At 44.9% G+C, this 23,889-nt stretch overlaps 1 protein-coding gene across 1 annotated transcript in view; it reads right to left on the bottom strand.

The window, feature by feature from the left end:
* Positions 1-88: 88 nt before the first annotated feature.
* The window catches only part of KCNH5 (potassium voltage-gated channel subfamily H member 5), a 163,149-nt gene continuing 139,348 nt past the window's right edge, over positions 89-23,889 (bottom strand). Inside the window, exon 11 of the mRNA XM_054199802.1 lies at positions 89-1,036. Coding sequence (XP_054055777.1) covers positions 89-1,036 — 948 coding nt within the window. The remainder of the gene's footprint in view (positions 1,037-23,889) is intronic.

The following is a 23,889-nucleotide window of genomic DNA, read 5'->3' as shown; positions in this document are numbered from 1 at the left end:
TACCGTATACACACACACATATATATGTATAAAGGTATATATACACCTCTGCATATATACTGTATACATATATACACATAGGTATATGCTAAAAGTGGATTTCATCTTTTTCTGATTCAGGTGATGCAGGCCTTGAAACACTAAAAATATCCTGACAGGGTATCTGGGAGGGGCGCTGGGGTGATAAGTGAGACTCGGGGGAAGAGATCTGGGGTACGTTCTTTTCGGACAATATTTTTAAAATTTCTGCCACCTGCTTCTCAAGGGCAGCCATCCTGCTGCTTAGCAGCTGGATATCTTCTTTGAGTTCGTGCTTGACTTCCTGCAGCGTGGTTTGTAAGGCCTGCTCAGGAATAGGGTAGAAAGGATGCCTAGCATCAGCCTGAATGGGGCTGTGCTCCAGGGGGCTGCGAGTCTCACCAGCTTTATCCAAGCGAAGGTCACTTTTTGTTATTCCACTGTCACAAGAGTCTGTTTTCCTCAGTGGGTTTTTATTTACACCGTTCTCCGAGTCATTGCACTTGGGGTCATCGGACAGCAACCCCATGGACTCTGCCTTTGTGACGTTGTTCCAGTCCTCCTTCTTCTCCTCGTGGGTCCCCATCGTGTTCTTCAGTCGAAGCCACCCCTTCCCGTTCCCGTTTTTCATCCGCATGGGACTGTTTACCTTCAGACATTTTTGGTCTCCATTTCCATTTGGCTTGAGCTCCATTGCATCCCTGTTGTTCTGCTTCACGGCCTCACTGGTTTTCATGTAAGCCAGGGATGCCTGGATGGGGGTGATCTGAGACACGGTGACCACGCTGGTGCCTGTGATGGAGGCCCCGTTCTGCACGCTCCGGCTTTCCACCTGAAGCTGGTTCCTTTCTGGATCGATGTGGGTTGAGCCTTGGTTACGCATCTCCTTTTGCTGTTTGAATTTCTGGAAGAGTTTCCGCACAGGATGGTCCACAGGGATGCTCAGCGTCACCTCGTTCTTCTGGCGCAGGCGCTCCTCTTCTTCCTTCTTGACATCGCTGATTTTCCGGAAAATGATCTATGGGTGATAAACCCACAACAGAGTCAGTATCCAAAGGACATTGCATACAGCGAACGTTACCGGGAGATGGGGAAACAGTATTGAGAGAACAGCCATTTCTCCTCACTTTCTACCTTAATTTCTTGTAGTGAATTCAAATGGAGCTGATCAAGACACAGTAACCTCCGATATATGCCACTGCATATACAGGGTACAAATATATACATACACACTTTCTTAAAAGTATAGATTAAAAGTAGGTTTCACCTTTATTTTTGATGCAGAAGATAGAGCCTTAAAGAATGAAAAATATCCAAACATCAAGAGAAGAAAAGAAACTGAATAAAGAGAAGAAAGAAAGAGACCAAGAACCCAAATGCTGATACCCACCTACCCATTACTCACAGTCATACCTGCTTCGTCACTATCCTTTGTAGAGATCAAAAGGAAACAGTAATTCAGTGGAGACTACACAGCTGTAAGTTTAATTCAATGTACGTACCCTTCCAGAGACTGGAAAATCCAAATGTGCTCAATACTTTTTAGCTCTCCTTATTGCTAGTTTTGTAGGAGTGGCTGGAGGGTGCAATTAGGTTCCCTATGTGCCGTGTTGCATGGCTTCACACAGCAACACAAGCTTTTCCTGGATAGTTTACATGTCTAATATGTGTGGGTGTACTGGGAGCACCGTGGAGAAGCACCCTAACATGGGTGTGTGATTATAAAACCCAGAAATATCCACCCTTTCGTGATGACATTTAATACTGCAGGTATTTCACCCTGCAGCATCTCTCAGGCCTCTACAGAAAAAGGAATCTGAGCCTCAAGCTGTTGAAGGATTCACAGAGTAAAAACTTTTCTGTTGACTTTATGCATATTACTCATATGAATTATTTTTTTTTTGTAGGTTCATCCAGTTTTCCTGAATGTGGGACTGAGGCAGGATAGGAAAACACCGGTTCTCTGGTGCTCTGGATCACAACACTAAAGTGAAAAGCAGCACGTGCTTAAATGCAAATACGGACCGTGTAGGGATAAGTGTTGGTAAGAAAAGTAAAAGAAAGACCCTGCAACACAAACAAAACCCTGTGACAGTCAGATGTAGGTTTTGAAGTATCCATATTTCAGTATCTATTTATTTTTTATAAAAAGGCTTCTCATGCCTGTCCATATTTGCAAAGAAATAGTTGCTTTCAAGCCTAACATATTTAGAAGTCGGCAGAGGAGCGCTACGATGGCTACAGCTCCTTCCCTGTATGAATCTGGGATGAGCTGGACTTCAAAGCTTCGTTAGAGAACTTTCAAACTCAGTAAATATATCCTTGTGTGCTGCTGATAGATGCAGCTGCTTATAATAATTTGGAAAGTTAATGAGTTTATTAGAAGCCTAGTTTAAAAAACAAACAAACAAAAAAAAAAACAACAAACCAAGAGAGAAACATGGAAGATACTTTCATCTGACTCCTCTGACCTAGATGCAGCAACACACAAGACTCATTTGGAAGCTCCCCTTCATTAGCACCTACCCTCATGGAGCGACTCCCTCACTCTCTTTCAGACAAGCCACTGGGGAGAGCAAATAAATGCAAGAGAAGTTGCCCTTGTTTCAAAATTAAGTAATTACATTTAATTGAAGCCATGCTTTCTCAATGAGGGTTTGGAAGGTGGGTTATGTTGTTTTGCTTGTGCCTTTCTTTCCCTGGGGGACAGCATGGCACCTCTGGCAGATGACGCAATGCTGAAAGCAACCAGCTGCAAGGATGTGTGTCCCCAAAATGTGTCTCAGAGAAGATGGCCGGTTCCTCCGCTGCTCTCCCCGAGTGGCTGTGCTGCTCTTCCCTCTGCTGTGCCAGGCCAGAGCGGCTGGGTCCCTGAAAACATCTGGAGTGAGGAAAACATCCTCTACCCAATGTTTCCCTGCTCTGTGGCCATGACCCTATTTCACAGCTTGAGCACCCTCCTCTTCTCCAGACAGCTTCTGCCTGGCAGGTGGTGGCCGGAGGCAGCCAGGGACGCTGCAAGGCAGGCAGCTGCCTGCAGCCTGGCAGGGGCTTGCAGCGCTCCCGTGTCCAGTGAACGCACAGTCGGGAGAGGCATGAGGTGACTTTGATAACTTCTGTCCCACCAGCTGTTTGTAAAGACCAGAGTGATAACAACAAAGACTACAGCACCAGCTTTTTATATTCTCTCCAAACACTTTTATGCTTTACTGAAAACTACCCTCATCTCCCTTTTCTTCCACCAGCCTGCTCTTGTTATTTCATTTCCCTCTTTTCTTCTCTCAGTTCAAAACTTCTCCAGACAGAGGTTATCTCCCTGCACAGAATGTAATTACCCGTGACTGCTGGTGCTGCCTTCTGCAGAAGAAAAGCCAAGACTTTGCTAATTTGACACCGCCTGTACCTCACACTCCTGAAGTAAGACCTTCTGAAAGCCAAGAAATCACTACGGGCTTTTTTTTTCCCCGAGAACCACTTGTCCAGAAGCCACTTGGATGAGTCGAGCCCAGCAGCACAGGCGTCTGGCCCCGGGCGCTGCTGTGCCTCAGCATGGGGCCAGTGCTTTGGGGGAAGCTGAATGCGTCCCTGCTGCAGGAATGAGCAGCCGAGGTGACAAATGCCATCAGATTTGCAGTGCAAATCTGCTCCAACCAAGTGAGAACAAGGATCCAGTAACCACTCACAGGCATGGGCTTTCTCCCCCACTTTATGCCCACGCAGTGGAGAAGACACACTCACAAAGTCCTGCTGTCACCTCCCCAGGAGGAGATGTTCCTTCAGCCTCTTGCAGGATGCAGGCAGGAGCCTGGCAGAGCTCTTCAATAAATCCTTTCCTCTCTCTCTGCTTGGGAGAGAAAGTGCTACACCCTGGAACAATTATGGGCAGCTCCTTTGAAGAAGCAAGCCTGCTGCACTCTGAATTAGTGCAGAAAATGCCATGGGACTCAGAAATCCAGGGGCTAGCTGAGAGTCAAGAATTCAGGACTGATCTACCATGGTGGACCCGTATTTCCAAGGGAGCAAAGGTGGGCTCTGCACCGACCCTCCCCTTGGGTTTCTCATGAAACCTGGATGTGTTCACAGCTGTTTGCTATCTTCTTTTCTGGTCTGAAATGCACAACCGTGCAAACCCTCATATCTCATCTGGCACTGTGAGATTATGGCACTTTGGAGACCAGGGCTTGGTCCTCATTCACCCACTGAACTACTCTGTCACCACAAGGAAACAATTTCACCCCTGCATCACCCTGCGCAGATTGTTCCCTCTTCAGGACATCCACCCTCAAGTACACCTAGCACAGCAGGGATGTAGTCTTGGTCAGGACTACTCGCTATCACTAGAATATGTACAAGCAAAAGAAAAGAAAGATCCTCTTACACAGACAAAGAACTGGGGGAAAAATGAGATGTGAATTCTATCAGTAAAAGTTGTTTCTCATTACCAAATTTTTCCATATTAGGAATTTTTTCATGTGCTTGGATTTAATCCACTTCTACAGTGGTTTAACCTAAGCCAGAATAGGATTAAATGTGTTTACATGGAGACTTAATTGTATTAATGTCTAATAACTATAACTGGCTATTTTTCTCTATAAATAAGAACAGAAAAGCACCTCATGCAATCTGACATTCCTCAGAAAATTGGGTGAGGCTTATTTTGAAATCTTAAATTGGATGAGCTACCTCAGTTGTCCCTGACCCTTTTCAGAGAGGTTACACATAAGCCTGTCCAAATGTGTGTCCCAAGAACAGACATAAACTCCAAAGGAGTTAATCAGAAGAAACTGAATTAACTGTGTGTTCAGCACATCTCAAGCAGTAAAGAGCCATATCCCTGTCTCACAGCAAGTGCTAAATTCATTAATGTGATGGAGATTCAGTATATATCCCTTGCGGATGGGATTGTGAAAGACTGCCCCATGTGACACAAACCCTGTTTCATGAGACCACGTTCCTGTTTTTCTTGCTTTTAATGTATTTATTGTGGGAAGGAGGGAGAATGGAGGTGACGTTAACTATTGAGCTGGCAAAGGTTAAGCAGAAGTTAACTGATGGCCAGCCCTGGGAACTGAAGTATTTGGGTTATCTACAAGGCAGGCACAAAGGAGACAACAGTAGCTTGAGGTTCCCCATTCGATCTTAACCCCAACCTCCTTTCCCGCCGCTCCGTACCAAGAGGTAACTCGCCGTGACTGCGAACTCAGCCCATCACCACTTCCAAAGAGGGACCTGACCGAAGGTACTGGCAGGGGGTACATCACTTCTGGAGCAGCTCCTGTGAGGTGACAGCTTGTATAACTGAACCCAAAGCCAAGCGCAGAGGAGGGCAGCAGCAATGAGAAGTCAGGGAGCCAGCTCAAGGCTGACACACGCACGAGTTCTCCCATCTACTGTTGAATTAATCAGTAAAGCTGTGGCCTTTCCAGATGCTTTGAAATGCATCCCTCGTATGCTGTCTTTTTTTTGCACCAGTACTGTGAAAATCATCCCTCCACAACCTTGCTCCATTCACAAAGACCCCTTGATAAGTGACTTCAAGGAAGGTACGTGAATGGATTGAGGAACTGGTAAAAGTCTTGAAGAATTACAGTAAGTTCATAAAAGTGGCAAATATTTGACCGGAGATCATCCTGTCCCATTCCTAGGACATCTCATGCTGGCTTTAGTGGCGTTCAATTCATGCCTGACCCTCACCACAGAAATTCACAGAAACATATAATTGTATAGCAAAAGGGCACACAGTTGCCATGGTGACGAATACAGTGGGTGTGCACTGAGTGAGAGAAAGGGAAAGCCACACAAGGCCATCAATGTAAAGATTTTCACAGTGACTAACAAACTTGGGGTGCCCAAGCTGCGGCGTCTGACAGACATGGCTGATGGGCGAGGGATGCTGGAGTCCTGCAGCAAGGGGAGATCCTGTCCTGGGAGAACTGGCTTGACTCAGCTCATTGTGCATTTCTGCAGTGCCAAAAACTGGAACAGACAGCAAACACAACATTTCAGTCCCCACAGCTATATACACCGATGTAGGGCAGAAGGAGGAGCCCTGCCATGAGGCTGGACTGGGGCCGCAATCAGTAACTGACAGGTCACACTCATTAATGCACAGGCGAGGCTGAAGTGGGTGGTGGTCATCTCTCAAAAATTTGTTCCAGAGGTAACTGTCTTGTCTATATTAATGTCTTGTAGAAGCCCCATCTCCCTCGCATCTGGTTACTCATAATCCAATGTATTTGTCCAGATCCCTGTATTTTTATACCCATTTAATATAGGAACACCCTAGAAGGCACCTTAATTCAATATTGTTGCCCTGCAGACACCGTTCCCCTCCCCAGCAGCATTGAAAATGAGATCAGTGAAACGATCCAGGTTAATAAATTTGAAGAAATAAATAGGTTGGTTTTTTTTTTTTAACCTGGACCACGCCAGTGACCCATCTGACAGCACAGACCCACAGCTGTACTGGAAAACACTGCAGATGGAGTGAGTGGGATGAGTGGATGGACTGAGTAGTAACCTTCCAAGCTGGCTGCAGCCATAGAGGCAGCGTGTTAGGGAAATGCATCATCCCTCGGACCACACCGAAGAGCTGGTGGCTCCCAGCTCATTTGCAGGTGGCAGAGCAGAGCAGCTCCTTCACCAGCTTTCAGATCTCACCAGAGGGATTTGATCTGTTTCACGTCCTACGGGAATGTTTAATTCCCATAAAAAGGGTCAGTGTCCTCACAAGGTGTGTTGGTCTTGGCATCCTTTCATATAGGTCCTTTTCTGGAAATAGGAGAGCTGTCTTCCATTGCCTCCTTGGCCTGAAATGATTCAAGCTTAGCTGAAGATGGCAAATGGATTTTAAAGTTTTTGATCATATAAACAGTATCAGAAAAATACTGCAGTCACATACACCTCATTTTCTTTGGGAACAATGCTAAAAAACACCCAGCAAATACAACTGAAAATAATCACAAAAGCTTAATTCATGCCCAAGCTGCACAACATAAAACAAACTTCTGTAAAGGCGTTTGCAAAAAATATTATTAATTTTCACATCTCAGAGCGCACTGTAGAAAACTAATTGCCATTTTTCTCATGCTAATGAGGGAGGCAAATTTGTGTCAGATCCAGGATTTAGACACAGGATACCCCAACCCATGCGTGCTATTTTTCTGCTTCTGAGAACAAACTGCAAAATACACCCGATTTCGAGAGCACAGACGCTCAGAACAGGGTTCACCTACAGAAGCCTGCGTCTGCATCTGAACACATCCTCCAGGAGTCCTGAACAGTCGAGGGAGAGAAAAAGGCACTTGGAGGGAGTGAGTCATTTCACCTGCAGCTAGATGTTAAAACAGGTCAGACAAGCTGTACCCTGAAACGCCTGTTTGCCTCCTGTGCCTATGCAGGGAGCTTTGTGCATGTCGCTTGGAAGCAGACACTCTCCACGTGATGGTGGGTAAGAAGTACCCAAACCCCTGCCTCTAGCAGTGCAAATGTCAGGGTTTGGTGCAGATCGTGTAAAAAGCCTTCCCATAAAGCTTTTCTGTGTGTGCGTGTGTAGTATACCCTTCATCTGATGCTATTTTTATACACACACACACACACACACACACACACATCCCCCAGCATGCTGGGGTATTGCCAGTTCCCGGCTGGGATGCATTCCCCATCCAGCCTCAGAGACCAGCCAGTCCTTCCAGATAAACACTATTATTTTAAAAGCTCCGGAGGGAGGACGAGTGACTGCATAGAAGACCATGCCAGACTGATGGGTCCAAGTCAGAGCTTGGGAAAAAACAGACTTCTGTTTGCATGGAGCAATGAGAGGAACCACTAATAGGGAAGCCAAAGCCCTCCTGTTCTTACCCTGCTCCCAGAGAAAATCCTCCAGCAGTTGGTAGGGAATTGAACCAATCTACCTATAGCTCCTAGGAAACTGGAGTCCACCTGGGATGGCTGTGGCTGCTCGTGTACTACCACCCTTTTGCATCGCAAATGTCATGTCACTCCCAGGTGTTGCGGGACAGATCCTGCTCAGATCTCTCTCCCTGTTGGCGCTATGCGCTGCAAAGGGCTGTTAACAACCAGCAAACCCTCCCAGGCCCTTCCCATTGATGTGCTCAGGTGAGTCTAGGTTGCTTCATCCCTCACTCTGAGGACTAGCCCGCTCTAGGAGTCTTCAGTTGTCAAAAGCTGTCAAAAAGTTGTCTGGGACCCCCTTTTTTTGATATTCTGAAGGCTAGGCCAGTCAGGCCCAATTTCTCATGTGTAACCTTTGGTAAACAGGCTTGCTCCAAAACTGAAATGTTTTTTAAACCTAGTCAGGTCACAGAGAACATGATTCGCTGTTAATACTTGTATGTGAAAATGTTTTACTTCTTATTTTTTCAGATATTAAATAATTTTTTTAATTAGCTTTCAAGATGTTAACAAATCTTCCTTTTAACTTACATAAATTAATGGGAACATCAAGCCAAGCAAGACCAGCAAACACCAGCCAAGGGCCAGCAAGGAGCCCTGGCTCTTATCCACCTTCCATTAACAGCTTTTCGGTACGGCTCATGCATGAGAGCAGCCTCCGACCGTGGTGCCCAGCACTGGCAGGAGTCTCTGCAACTGAGAAGCGCGGGTCAAAAGCCCTTTACCCAATATGACAGCGACCAGAAACCTGGCAGAAAAGGAAAGGAGCTGAAGCCACAAAAAGCAAAAGCCAACAGAGACTGAAGCCAGGGTATCTCCTTCCAAATGCAAACTGCATTTAGGCTGCTTTACCTAATTTACTCCTGTAGATCTCCATGTCCTCTTAGCTCACTTTATTAATCTGCACTCTGAGGATGCAGAATAGATGGCCTGAAATGATGGCTTTATTGTTCTTCTGCTCTGTACACGCCTCAGATAGCTTTACTTTGATGTGAAATTCAGCCTCAAAACCAAATTGCTCTAACAACTATTTTAATTGCTCTCCAGTAAATTCTCCTTAATCCTCCTGTCCCAGGAACTGTTTTGTGTTAAACCATTGCTCCATCTGCGTGTGGGAAAGGAAGCGCTGTCCTTGGCTGAGCAGTGAAAATGACTGACTGCTGAGCAATTAGTTAATCTCCGGGATAGGAATGTTTCACTAAACAGTCTTTCATGCTGCATTTTGGAGGAAAAGAAGATTTTTGTAGGTTAGTTTGCCGACTGGTTGAAAGAAACAGTAAATAATAGCCTTTCTGCAAATTTCCATTGATCCTGACTTCACAGACACAAAAGCAAAAGCTCGCTACCAAGCACATTTTATTTTTTGCTTTGGAGAAACTGTATTCATGTAGTTTCCTCCTAAGCGATTATAGAATTGACTTATAAAGCATGTGAAGATTTCCAATCCGAGTAACAAAGTGATGTCACTTCAAGGAAAGGGATAATTATTTCCATTATGTTGAAAATGCCCTTTTAAGGGAAATTTAATGGCATTTTATGTGCAAGAAAGGGGTTAATCCTTTCATCATGACTTAAGAAAGATCCGTGTCCCTCAAGTTGCTCATCTAAAGAAAAAGCAGGGCACGTAGGGAGGGAGATACCCTTCAGAAGAACCCAATAACAGCCAATAACTGATTTCCCAGAGCCCAGAACTTCCATCACCTTGTTCCTGCTTGCTCTGTGTTTTAGAAATTGGTTACTGTAGGTCGAACTTTAATCTGGTTCCATTTTGTGTTTGCAATCAATTTGCACGGCCCCTGACTACTCTTGCAGAGAGACATCTGTGCATGCTGGCAGTCAATTAGGCTGATCTGCTTTTGCGAACAAGCATGCATATTAAGAGAGTGGTTGAGGGTTTGCCCCATCTACTTTATACTTGGTATGGATCTGAAGTCATCCTGTTTTACTTTAAAACATGTCTGGATTGAAGAAGAAAGAGAAGAGAAGCAGGCAGAGATCCAAGTCACATTTGTCACATCCCGAGAGCATCATGGCCCAGCACATACAGCACCAGGCTGGGATTCAGGAGGATGGATTATTCTGCTGGCCTGACCTTTGGCCAAGTGGGAAGTCTTGTGCAAATCACACTGTCTCTTCATGTCTCCACCTCTGCCGGTGTAAGAGAGGATAGTAACGCTGCCCTCATTTCTGCAATTAATTGGAAATCCCTCTATCGCTGCTAGCTATTTACAACTGCGAGACCAAGATCCATGGCTGATTGTAGAGAGAAGCCACTGTTCTGGCCTATTGCCAAAACTGAGACAATTCATTAAAAAAAACAGCCATAAAAAACCGCATAGGTGTACTGAGGATTTCAACTCAAGATTAAGGGCCCACGGCTCTGCTGCATCTGAGACATTTAGGGCAGTGCACAACGGATGTACAAAGCTGCATAAAGTCCTTTCCTGATGCTTTGATACATCAGTCAAACCTTGATTAAGCATAGCATTGAAACCTACTTTGCAAGGAAGGATCAGTCAAATCACTCAGCTTGACTGATGGGTACTGATTCTTCAAAATAGCGTGATTACATGTTAAACTAAGCATGTGCTGAGCTAAGGAGTCAGACTGCCAAAAGAAACGCCAAAGCCTCCTACTCTGTTAGCACAATTGGACACATTTACACCAACCACAGGCGTTTTTTGAGAGCAGCTCAGTCTCCTGACTCAGGAGCTCTTCCGTTCTTCCAGTCGCCCTGACCTGAGCACCTCCTGCCCATACGTTTGGCACTTACAGACACCTCCTTCTCTTTGTACCCTATGGGAAACCAATGCATGGGTTTTCCGCTGCTGCAGGCTTACACCTGATGCCTGCTGGGCTCCATGTTTCTGCTTGGAAAGGGATGCTGAAGAAAGGCACTGTGCACCTTCACAAGTGGGGAGCTTTGCAGTGGTTTTTAAACAAGACTCTGTAATTGAAGCCGATCACTTCTTTTGTTGCTTTGCCCTCACTTTTTTCTGTTTTCTTTGCTTTAATCAAACAGCAGATGCCTCAGCATGTTGCAGAACAGCCAGATTCAGACCTGCTTCTCCAATACTGTCAAAGACAGCAAAAGGCATCTTCTACATACAAAGTTATTTTAAACAATAAACCAGCAAGGCCACTTTATTTATGATTTATGGTATTTTTCAACCATGGCCCATTGCTGGTTGGCCTAGTTCAGGATCAGTGTGTTGCAGACAGGAATATTGATGTATGTGGCCTCAGAAGAGCCTGAACTGTGATCACGATCCAAAGAGACACAGTTCTTCCTACGCAGGCAATGAAACCCAGCTTTAGCCTCCCAATTCCTTTTTAGGACCCTAAATCTTATACTGAACTCAATACAAAGACAAAATTGGACTGGGGATCCGAAATACCTTTTGAATCAGGGCCTAAGTTGTTTTCTGTATACAACACAGAGATGGTTAAACACGGGGAAATTGAGCAGACAGCAATTTTGTGATAACTGTTGCAGTGTAACTATCACTGAGTAATGTCTCATGGCGACCTTTGTTCCCTCTCACTGGTTAGGTTTATCCACTTAGGGATTTTAAACTCATGCCTTCCTTTACTCCATAACAACTCTTTCACGTAAACAAGTCTAGCCTGGGTTGGTCATTTGGTGAGTGAGCAAACTAAATGGTTTTTCCTGTTCTCTGCCTCTTTCTAGCAATCTCTCCTTGCAGATGTGCTCTCTGTGGAGAGTATCAAGTACTCATCTCTCCTTCTTGTTCTCATTCTCCTTCCTCTTCCCCTTCTCCTTCTCTTTCTCCTTTCCCTTCCTCTTCCCTTTCCCCTTCCCCTTCTCCTCACGCCCCCTTCCCCTTCTCCTCCTCACTGAAGCAGTTATTAGAGGGTACAAAGGCCAAGGGAGGTATTTCTCCTACTTCTTTGCCTGGTACTGGGGCAGAGCGAAGACCAGATTTCTAACACTGTTCCTGGACTTTCTTTCCTTTCATCTTGCAGATGTTTCTTGCTCTGTATAGCACAGAACTCCTGCAGGAAGGGAAGCTGAGGTTCTTATAAGGACTGTGGTGGATTTCCAGACGCTGGGAAAAAGGAGCCCTTCAGAAGGCTAAAAACCCAAGCTTGGCAGACCAAGATCTTCCACTGGATCTGGAGGAGATCCCCAGCAAAACGGCCTCCACCGACCGCAACAAAACCATGCCATGACTATTAGGACTCCACGCAGACATAAATAGCTGGTGACACGTACCACCAAGTGTTGCTCTTAGACCATGTTGCCACCACCAATCCTGTCAGCACATCACCATTAGGAACTTCAGGTGTTGAAGGGAGCTTCCCATTGCCTTCTAGCCCAGCTGTGGGTGGCATGCTCACTGCGAGACAGTACCCCTTCAACAGGACAGTTTCCAGCTAGATCAGGCAGGTCTGGTCCTTGAAAACTTTTATCGGTCACTGGATCAATATCTGCTATTGGCATTGGCCTAATGAATGTCATTAGGCCAATGCACTGTCAATCAAGTGCCAAGCGGCACTGTCAATTGATTCAGGCTTTGCTGTGGTGCAGAGGAGTTACGGTCTGTGCATTTTATTACAGATGATTTAAAAAAGAAACTCCTTAAAGAAAGCAGTCTTTGCTTTCCCCGGTGCAGTATCTGTGTGCATAGAGTGATATGCTCCTGAGCATAATAGAGAAAGACAGTTCAAAGCCTCCAGATGACAGCGGGGTGGTTTGAGCTTGGGGCAGACTGCAGAAATGGTGTTCTCTGGGATGGGGAAAAGTGCCCAAAGACTTTTCAAGCTGCTCTTCAGCCTGATTTAACTTGGAACAGAAAATCAATCATCAATAATAATATGCGGTGCTAATCTACTACTCTTCTTTCCCTGTATCGGAGAAAGCAGGATTCATGTTGCTGCCTCTTGACAGATGCCAAAACCAGGGCACAGAGAGGTCACATATCACTTGCTCAGGGTCACTGAGCTGCTTAGGGGATAAATGAGGGATGGAACAAAGGTTTCCAGCCCAGAGCCCCCTTAGTAGGAAAAGCCATACTGCAAAAAGATTAAATATATAAAGAGCTATATTAAAGGAAAATCAAATTATTAATATAATAATGGAGTTTCTCTTCACTACTGTCCAGTCTGGGAAGTGTAGGCCTAGATTTCAAATAGTTGGAAGGGCTCAACTGTAATTCCAGTTAATTGCTGAAATTAAGTCCAGACCAGGACAGCTTTAGTGCTGTTCAGGCTTGTGTTGGTGGGGGAGAGGTGGGGAGGTGGGCAGAACTGTCTCTGTATATTTAGCAAAAATTTTCAGAAGGTCTTGTTACACTCCAACGAAAAATGTGGAAAAACTTATTTGGGTTCTGGCCAGCCTGACTTGTGACAGACCCAGGATTTTTGCATATCCCTAACACAAAGCCACACAGAACATGGGCCCAGAGGATTTGCAGAATTAGTGTTTTGTTCTCTGTTTTTTTGCCTGTTATGGATTTCTGTCTGAAGACCAAACGGTCTCAATAAATGCCTAAAAGAGACTCTCCATTTACAAAGTAATACATGAGCAAAAGAATTGCAAATTGTTCCCAAAATGAATTATTCTCTCTTCTCTACTTTAACTGGAAATTTAAATTAATTGGAATCATTATGTTTGGTTTTTTTCCTTAAATATTACTGTACCAGACTGTAAAGTGCCTGAAATTTAATCTCACGTCTTCAGACCTGAAAAAGCGTTTTGCAACTGAAAGCTTGTTGTTTTTTTCCAGCTCTATCAAGTGGTCTAACAAAAGATAACACTCCTGCTATCAGCCTTGCTTCTGACATAAGGACATTCTATCTGGCTTTCAGAAACTTTGGTTTTATATGGAATGTGCTACCAGCTACTCTGTCCACTTTATAATTTTCAAGGTTTCATTAATTTATTGAAAAGCTTTTATAACAGGAGCTTCAATAAAAACAATGCACTTCCAGTGCCATGTGATGTAGAACACCATCAGTTTTGTTTGTGGTGAGTCAGAAATGAAGAAATAATTTTAAAGGTCCGAACATATGAACAATGGACCCAAACAAAAGGGACAATGGGCAGGAAGAGCCAGGGCACCAAACCTTGTTGTATCTTTCCATAGTACAAAACGCAGAGGCAAAAGGTGTTACTCTCTCAGTGTCAGACATTCCTCACCTGAACCAGGTGCCATAGTGGAGACTAGTCTGGTGGGGAGTGCCACTGACTCCAAATTCAAGCTAATTAAAAAATATGGTAGTATTTCCTGAGTGGAGCAGATTTAAGCTGGTGGCTGGGCAGTCATTTGCTTGTTTCCTATTTACTTCTAGATCCCAGTCAAGGACCTGATCTTTCAAGTGCTCGTGGGGCTGAAAGTGAGGGCATGTCTATTCCCCACCACTAAGAAGGGCACAAAGACCCCTGCTGTAACGTAGCAGCATCCCCCTGCAGAAAGACAGGATTAATTAAACTCAGTTCAGATCTGTTCTAATCTGGTTCTGCTGTTTTCAAACCCAAACTCACGCTGCACCATGGTTCTGCTTTCATCCAGCCAGCCATGCCAAAGTTACCTTGGAATTACTTCTTGACCCATAGATAGAGCCTGTTGCCATATCAGAGAAGACTGAACCTGCCTGGACCAAATCCGGGTAAGTGCTGCCAGTGCTCACTCCCTTTCTACAGATCTTTTGGATGAAAACCAATCTCAAATTACCATTGGATGTATCCTTGTGCCTACCTTTCCCACGGGATACCCTGCAAACAAAGCCTCATCAATGCTGCAAGGGACAATACGCTGGGGCAATTCAGCCACTCACATCTCTACTTCTCACCTGAGACTTGCCAGAATGAAATCCAGTGGCACTGTGACCTGGCAGTTCTTTTAAACTGAGATCAAGACTTGGAAAAAATGAACATCTCCAGCAGATCATTCACTGACTGAAAGACACAGACAGCCCACTGCATAACAGACACGAAATAACTCAGTTAAGCCATTGAGAAATCCCAATTTAACAGGAAAAAAGACCAAAAGGTTATTTAAACTTTCAATATCTAATTCATTTCACTATAGAAAGCTCTGTGAAATAACCTTAACAAGTATCCCTGGGATCCTTCAAGTGAAACATCTCGCCAGCAATAGCTAAAATTTTCCCAGTTGAAAACTCTCAGTTGGCAGCGTGTAAGTAAGGAGCGCTGGCTGTTGAAACATACTGTAATTGCCTTTAATATCATCACAGCCAGGGCTTCAGTGGGGAGGAACCCCTTGAGGAGAAGAAAAGACCCAAGACATAAGATGTGCTACTTTCACCTAAGCATTTCCCTTTAGCCAAAAATGGCGGACATTGAGGGTGCCTTAGCTCAAGAGATTGAAAGAATTACAGTTTTCAGAGGCATCTGTAACTGTCAGCAGAGCAGGAGCCTTCTATTTATGGCATAATCAAATGAAAAATTTTTAGAGAGCAAAGATCCCATTTCAATGATGTTGCTAAAGTTTCCTCGTACTTGAACCTTCACCCTTGAAGAGCTCTTCCCTTCTGGGGCAAAAAGTCAAGGAAAATCACCTACAGCTAGAAGAGCCTGGAGGAGAGTTATCCACCAACTAGTGAGCTTCCTACAACAGCATGGGAATACTGCATCAGCCATGTGAAACTTCAACACAAAGAGAAGCATGCTGTTCCCTGAAGGTTACTTGTGCAGAAATGAAGGTGCTTCTGATAGTCCTATCAGAGCCTCTTGCAGGCAAAACCAGCACGTTGCCTACCTGAGAAACACCCAGCGAGGATGAAGTGCTCTGCCTGTCCCCAGAGGGACCATTAGATGTTTTTTCTAACTTCAGAAGATGTGAATGGGGAACTTGGCAAGTGGTGATTGCAGAGCTTTGTATTTATTTCTGAAGGGTATCAGCAAGAGAAAGAGATGGCACAAAGAGTTAAACTAGTGGGGGTATGGGGATGGGATAAACAGATGGTGTGGTGAAGAGCCATTTCCTTTCCATTTCCATGCTGACTGCATTAAATCAATCCCTGGGCTTTCATGGCAATAAGCTAAGGCTCTGCTGGGGAGGATTTTAGTGATTTGGCTATATCCTAGTTGTGGCTATCATTTTATTGTGTCCCAGCATTTAGTCTGTTCTTGGGGAAAAGGTCCTTCCATTTTTTCATGTGATTCTTAGTGATCTTCCCTAATAGCTATATCAGCTATCACCTCTTTTCCAGATGTGGATCTCCACAAAGCTCATCAGTGCTGTTTTATGTTCCTAACCATGTATCAAGGCACTGACACACGATGTTCCTTAGGGGCCGAGCCTGCTGTTTTTGCAGCCTTAGCTTATCTCATTGCTGCAGACCCAAACAAATTAGTTTGTAATCCTCAGTATTGTATACTTTGGCAAATCTGGCTTTCATAATTATCAGAAATGACCTCCTCATGTACAATTGGAGTCAGTTCGGTTGATTCGTCCCCTCTCCCTGGCTGAGGCTAGTAAGAAAACCCTGTACCTGCACAAATAACAGCTCTTTTCAATCAATAACATTGATGATTCTGTATTTCCCCATTTGTGACTACGCTGCACCCTGTTTATACACTGTTTGTATCCTTTCTACCACTCCCTGTGCACACACAATTAACAAAACACCAGCTGCTACCGGATAAACGCTGCTGCAAGGATGCAGAGAGACACCGGACAGAAGCAGTACAGATCTCTACATCTGGCTCTGTTACCTTTTCATCTCAGATGCTGCGTTCGCTTCCAGTGGTCCTTTTGACCTCTGAGATTTTGGCTAAAGCATCCTCTCTGTTTTTTCTCTGGTTTGATTTTTTTTTCGCGTGTCTGAAAAATCCAGCTAACCCTAAGCCTCCCACACGAGACACCAGTTTGTCAGTCACCTTCTCCCAGGAAGGCCTTGCCCAGGCACTTCTAGGAGGTTGGCTCAAATAAGCACAAATAAGCACAAATACAGGCTGGGCAGCGAATGGATTGAGAGCAGCCCTGAGGAGAAGGACTTTGGGGGTGGTGGCTGATGAGAAGCTCAACATGAGCAGGCAATGTGCACTTGCAGCCTAAAAAGCCAACCGCATCCTGGGCTGCATCAAATGAAGCACAGCCAGCAGGTCGAGGGAGGTGATTCTCCCCCTCTACTTTGCTTTCATGAGACCCCACCTGGAGTACTGCATCCAGCCCTGGGGCCCCCAACATGGGAAGGACACAGACCTGTTGGAGCGAGTCCAGAAGAGGGCCACGAAGATGATCAGAGGGCTGTAGCACCTCTCCTATGAAGACAGGCTGTGAGAGTTGGGCTTGTTCATCCTGGAGAAGAGAAGGCTTCAGGGAGACCTTATAGCGGCCTTCCAGTACCTAAAGGGGGCCTACAGGAAAGATGGGGAGGGACTCTTTATCTAGTGATAGGATGAGGTGTAATGGTTTCAAACTGAAAGAAGGTAGATATTAGGAAGAAATTCTTTACTCTGAGGGTGGTGAGACACTGGAACAGGTTGCCCAGAGAACTTGTGGATGACGCATCACTGGAAGTGTTCAAGGCCAGGTTGGATGGGGCTTTGAGCAGTCTGGTCTAGTGGGTGGTGTCCCTGCCCATGGCAGGGGGGTTGGAACAAGACAATCTTCAAGGTCCCTTCCAACCCAACCCATCCTATGATTCTATGACTCTTCTCAGTGGGGTCTGGCACCCATGTTAGATGCTAGAGGATGCCTACAGATGTCCAACTGTGCCAGATGTTCCACCCATGCAGCAGGGCTGATCCTTGCACCCAGAGCATCTGCCACAAGAAGGCTAGCACAGTTAAAGGCAGCTGTTGGGGATTTTGCAAGGTCAATCTCTGTCCCAGCAAAGTCATTATCTATCCTATTAGCAGCTATCTGACACATTGGACTGAATTTGAGTACAACTGATCTGGGAGGAAGCTCTTCACAGGACATGTTATTGATGGACCACAGGGCAAACAGTGCCTTGGTTCAAGCTTTCTGACAAATATTTTAAGTTATGGCTGATGGTTCATGCAGATCTATCAGGCATCTGTTTGGTATATTAACGCATGTCTGCGTTGAGCTTATAAATTAGTATTCATGTACTTTTGCAGAACATCTTGAGGTTATTGGCTAAGTCCTTTAAGAAATGAAAACAGGTACAATTAATAACACATGAAAAACATGCAAGATTCAGTTCATCCATTTACATTTCTGCTGTAGCATTCTTTGCCAGGAGGGCTAATACGGCCTGGGAGAAGGATGGGGGTCATTCATAATTGAGCTGCTCTGAACTACCAACAACTGTTCCATTTAAAAATGGATTCGCCTTAGACACATGAGGGAGATGGAAATTCATTACAATGGCAGGCAGTCAAGCAAGGCAGAATCGGTGAAAAAAGTGAGGCTAGACACAGAAATTAAGTGCCGAGATGCCAAGAGATGCTCTGGTCAGGAACACGAAGAAGGAAAACTGTGTTTCTGTGCACTAAGGGGCAATGCAATGGAAATGGAAATGCAATGGAAATGGAAAAGCAAAGCTCATCTTAATGAAAATGCTGCATTTTAGTCGACCGGTTGAGAAATCCTGCTTAGAAATGGCTTTCTTTGCTGCTGTCATCTGCTGGCTACTTAAGGTCGCCATTTTCACATTTTTAAGGGAGTGCAAAGTGGTTTGGGCCCTCAGAAGAAGCCAAAGCTGGTTCGTGTGGTAACAAGAGTGCTGTCCGTAATCAAAAAACAGAGGACAATGGACTGTTTCCAAAAGGGATATGTACTCTCACAGCACGGAGAGATAAATCCCCCTGCTCTGGAGATACAGTGACTGATGGAAATACTTAGGTAGGAAGCACTCTACAAAATCTTTTTGGCAGCTGAGACAGTTTTGTGCAGTACTAATAAAATAATTTTAAAATCACCTAAAAGTCCGAGGGGAGGCACCAAAGTTCAAAAGATCACTGACAGCTTAATTAATGGAGTTAAGAGAATTAGAGACTTTTATAATTGCTTGCACTATGTTCCTTTTTTTAACAGTAACTTACATCTGAAAACTATATTATGTTTTTTGTTATCTTTAGGAAGGGAAACAAATTAAGACTAAGGGCTGTAAAAACTGAGAAGCAAAAATATGAGGAAAAAACCATGGATTAATAACATACATTCCTTCCTAAACACGTGGAAGATTTTTGCCTTTTAGCAAGTTGCTCAAAAGTGCAATAACAGGGGACTCAGCTTAGTTCTGGTGCTTCCCAGAATCCCCCTGTCCCTCCTGACAGCTATGCCCACCTCTGGCATATATGTAAATCAGCTACTCAAAAAATTGCTCTTCCAGACTTCCTTTGCATAGGACCTAAGCTGAGGCAGCTTGCTAATCACAGCAACCGGCTGACAATTAAAAAAGACACAGTTAATCAGCCATCACTAAGTTGGAAGTGACAGGCTGGGTTTTATTTTTAACTAAAACTAGTAGGATTCACGCAAACTTCCCCACAAAGTTTCTCTTGCACTTTGTATACAATTTAATACTTTCCTACACGCCCTGTTTCTTTGCTGCAGAAGGCAGCCCAAAAATAGCATTCAAAGTAAGGTAAATCTAGGATTTGCACGGCTGCAATGATTATCACATGCTGAAACGGCACATTTGGGTATTACTGCATCTGTAAAGCGTGTGCTACAGAACAATAGATGGATGGAGTTATACCTCTACAGAAAATACTTTATGCAGGGAGTTTTATTTCGCATTTTACAGGCTTATAGTATGTAACTGGTGAGGATCCTTTTTGTGCAAGCCAAGGCAAAAACCTGTTCAGAGAGGGGGAGGCAAGAATACAATCAGCGCTCTCTCCAATCCAAAACAGGCATGAAATTGTTACCAATCATTTCTAGACTAGACAAAATGGATCCCATTTTGGGCAGAGCCAGAAAACCCTCACTTGGGTGAATGCTAAAGCTCCGTCCCATCCTTGTGAAGCCTATGGGAATCCATTTATATGATCCTAATGAACAGGCAGAAGTTCTCTTTCCCCAGCCATGGTTTTGGGTGCATCGCAACTGGCATTCCCAGTCTTGCAGAAGTAAGGTTTGGGGAGCGAGAAGTCTGGTGTAGAAACTCATTTTTATACCTGCAAGTCATGCTGTGCTTTGTTACTAAAATGTCTGGCATTCGGCTCCAGGAAGCAACAGTGCAAGCAACCAGAGCGCTTGGAATTAATCATTTCAGCTTTGTAACATTTCCCCTTTTTTTACCAGTTACAGTATTGGAAAAGTTGTTGATGTACATGGTAATTAGGCTCAGCAGCCCGTGCAAGAAGAAGTCCATTGATCTGGGCTAACTGTTTGGAGGGGTGTGAGATAACAGAACAGACCTCTTTCCCCACTTTCTGCGCAAATCCTACCTGCTCGGATGCCGGTGGCCCCAGCATTAGGCACAGTTCTACACACGGAGGTGGCCCACAAGCAGGGAACCACTTGCAGCAGCGGCAGCTCCTGGGCACATTGATATTGTCACAAAATAAATTGGCTACTCTCAGAGGTAACACAAATGCATTAGTAATACTCCCATGGCTTATTAGGCACCAGAGGAATCACACAAAGCTATGGGGAGATCAGATTTGTTAGGACGCCTGCCCAAAAAGACAGCCGGCCTGGCAAAGTAACAGCCCAGGAGGGAAGCTCGGGGACAGGGACAGTGATCCACTCGGGTCTGCTGCTGCCTGAGCTGACGGTGCCCGTGTTCATCACATTGAAACACGGCGTGGGGGGGGGGGCTGATGATAAAAGCCTTCTTAACTGGCAATCAAAAATGAAACGGCAATGTTGTGTCCCATTGCACCATGCACTTTCCCTCCCCTTCCCTAGCAGCTGGAAGAAATTAAAAGCATCACTTTTAATCAATGAGGGGAGGTGAACACAAAATACTTATTTGTTAATATTTGCAAGATTAAAAATAGTAAACCTTTGATTTATTTTTTTATCATCATTCAAGTCCTGTGCCAGCAACACTGCCCTGAATCAGTATTAGCAGACAGCCTGCAGAAGGCTTTCTGAGTCAACTAAGGAGAGTCTCAAGTATGAGGGCTTTCTAAACAAGAAAATGGTGTTAATTCACAAAAAGCACATAGCAAATCATCGTCAATCTGGGTCTCTGCTCTAACATAGCCAGTTTACACTTTTGGTTTCCTATGGGTGCTGCCCATCCCCGACACTTCCTGTTTAATGATCTTTCCACATACAAATAAATCACTCAGTTTCATTGCAAAAACCAACAGTAAAATAATGGCCTGACAAACAAGATCAAATGTCCTTTTGATTTAGTTTTAGGCAGAGAAGCTACACGTCCAGGAAAAAATAAGTCTACCTCTGTAATGCCAAAGGACTACCAAAATTGGGCTCAGGCCTTCTTTTAACAGAGTTGGTGGTGCTTTGCCTCTCGCACCCACAGAAGGATGGCCAGGACGCTGGGGAAGGTACTTAATTTAGAGATTATATTCAGAATAAAATAGGGTCCTGCTGGTACCCTATGGGATTAATGTGGCTCTGAAATACTGTTAAAGATGTTAGTGCATTAGCTACTGCCTGCAGTCTAAAGGCAAAATATATTAATCAAGACTGTGCCATGAATCCGTACTATCCCAGGCCTCCCAAAGAGATGCTGGGGGATACACAGTGCCCTGTTTTTCAGGTAAGCATTTAAAGACTCACTAAGATACCCAAGTCCTTGAGGTGGAGAGGAGAGGAGAGGAGAGGAGATGGAGAGGAGATGGAGAGGAGAGGAGAGGAGATGGAGAGGAGTGGAGAGAGGAGAGGGTATTTCCAGTTGGAAGGAACTTAGAGTGATCACCTAGTCCAACTGCCTGACCACTTCAGGGCTGACCAAAAGTTAAAGCATGTTATTAAGGGCATTGTCCAAATGCCTTTTAAACACTGACAGGCTTGGGGCATCGACCACCTCACTAGGAAGCCTGTTCCAGTGTTACACCACATTCTTTGTAAAGAAATGCTCCTCAATGTCCAGTCTAAACCTCCTGTGACGCAGCTTTGAACCATTCCTATGTGTCCTATCTCTGGATACCAGGGAGAAGAGATCAGCACTTCCCTCTCCACTTCCCCTCCTCATGAAGCTGTAGAGCGGTCACCCCTCAGCCTCCTTTTCTCCAAACTAGACAAGCCCAAAGTCCTCAGCTTGTCCCCATAGGACATTCCTTCCAGCCCTTTCACCAGCTTTGTTGCTCTCCTCTGGACCCATTCAAGAGATTTCACGTTTATCATCCACTTCTGCACCTGTCCGTGAACACAGTCACAGCCAAGGAAACACACTGTGCTTCTCAAAAGAGAGAAAACTTCTGTGCCTCCAGGGAGGGTTTCAGAGGTGCAATTGCTCCTATACCCCCAATTTCCCACAGTCCGTGTGACCTGAAGGGTGCCCAGAAGAGACCATCATAAGGGAGATGATGAAGTGGCAAAAAGGAGATGGAAGGGAGTGAGGTACGCAGAAAAAAGCCAGGTTCGTAGCTATCAAAAAAAAAAGTGAGAAAGCAAACCCACCAACAGCTTTTACAGCAATTGCTCTGCTCGGACAGCTGTCCCATGCCGTCTGGCAGAGAGGCACAGAGGGGTGAAGTTAACGCTGCTGCAGCTTTCTCTTTGAATTTTTATGCTCCTCTTCTACCATGCAAAGTCATGTATGGTCCTCCAAGGACTAACGTCCTTGATTTGACTGCCTCAAACTCAAAAATCCCCATACGCCCAAAGAGAAGCAAAGACACAAGGAATTGTTCAGGGTAGCAGGAGATGGGAGGGAAGAGTTGCAGAAAAAAAATCTAGCCTCAGATCCATAATCCTCACTCAGAAGGAATCGCATGGGTCTCTTTGGTGGCAGAAGGTGTAGCATTGACTGTGCCGGGCTGTCTGTAACCACACAGATACAAATACACAAGGAATTGCTCTGTTCCTCACAAGGGTTTGGCCGAGACCCATTAGCAGTCTCTCCATAAATTCCCAGGCACGGACCAGCCAGGGACCACTGTCAAGTGGCAGTTTGGATGAGGCCACGTTGTTTGAAATTTTGAAGTGGGCTCTTCTGTCCCGTGCACATCCAATATACAAGTCTAGACACCATCAGAGGTGGTGTTAGGTCTAAATCAGCGAAACAGTCCTTTAGGAAATACTGAAATGGAATATTAACATATCTGGAGATAGCTGTGAATGCAATGAAGCCAAACAGTAAAAATTAATAAAAAATTTGTCTTAAGTGAAAAGTTCCTCAAGCATAACAGAGGCTGCAGAGGCTGCTAAGATGTGAACAAAATAAAACCATATTGATTTTTGAGGGTATAACTTATTTGCTCTGTAATCATGCTAAGCTGTTGCTACAGCTAAACTATAGCTACAGGACTTCATCTTCTGGAACAACACATTCATACAAAAAGACCAGAGAGGGACAGGAAAGGGCAGAAGCATCCTTAGACAAGGTAAAACAACCTTTCCCTTCTCACATGGAGATGAAGAAAGTGAAGTGGTGAAATTAAAGGCAAGGCTATTCTGCAAGCTCTACAGTGGTAGCACAAGGAGGTAAATTCCCCCCTTATGCCCAAACTGAGTGGGCCTTATTGCTTGACGAAAAAAAAAGACAAAAAGACACACACACCCCCACACACAAAAAAAAAACCAAAACAGAATGAGGTGCATTAATTTTTGTTGGAGTTACACATGAGGAGACAGTAAGGAGGAAAAGTCGGACGCGAGACCTTTGGCTTAGACAGCTGAGAAAGGTGCCCTTTGCCATGGTCACAAGAGAGTTGTCTGTTACTGCAGCAGTTAAGCAACAGCTGTGAACACCCAAACACAATGTCATGGGCCGCAGATTTCAGAGCTGTGACTAATGTCACTCTGTATTTTGCCCTGGAGAAGAGAAGAGGGGCGTCACCATGCCCAGCTGGAGAATCCCTCTGTGTCCCCTTGCCTCAGCTAGGAGCAGCAAGCAGCAGGATGTATT

The sequence above is a fragment of the Rissa tridactyla genome, chromosome 4 (genome assembly GCF_028500815.1).
Source record: "Rissa tridactyla isolate bRisTri1 chromosome 4, bRisTri1.patW.cur.20221130, whole genome shotgun sequence".
NCBI classification, from domain to species: Eukaryota; Metazoa; Chordata; class Aves; order Charadriiformes; family Laridae; genus Rissa; species Rissa tridactyla.
The sequence above is the reverse complement of the archived record's forward strand: the minus strand, read 5'-3'. Positions and strand labels throughout refer to the sequence as shown.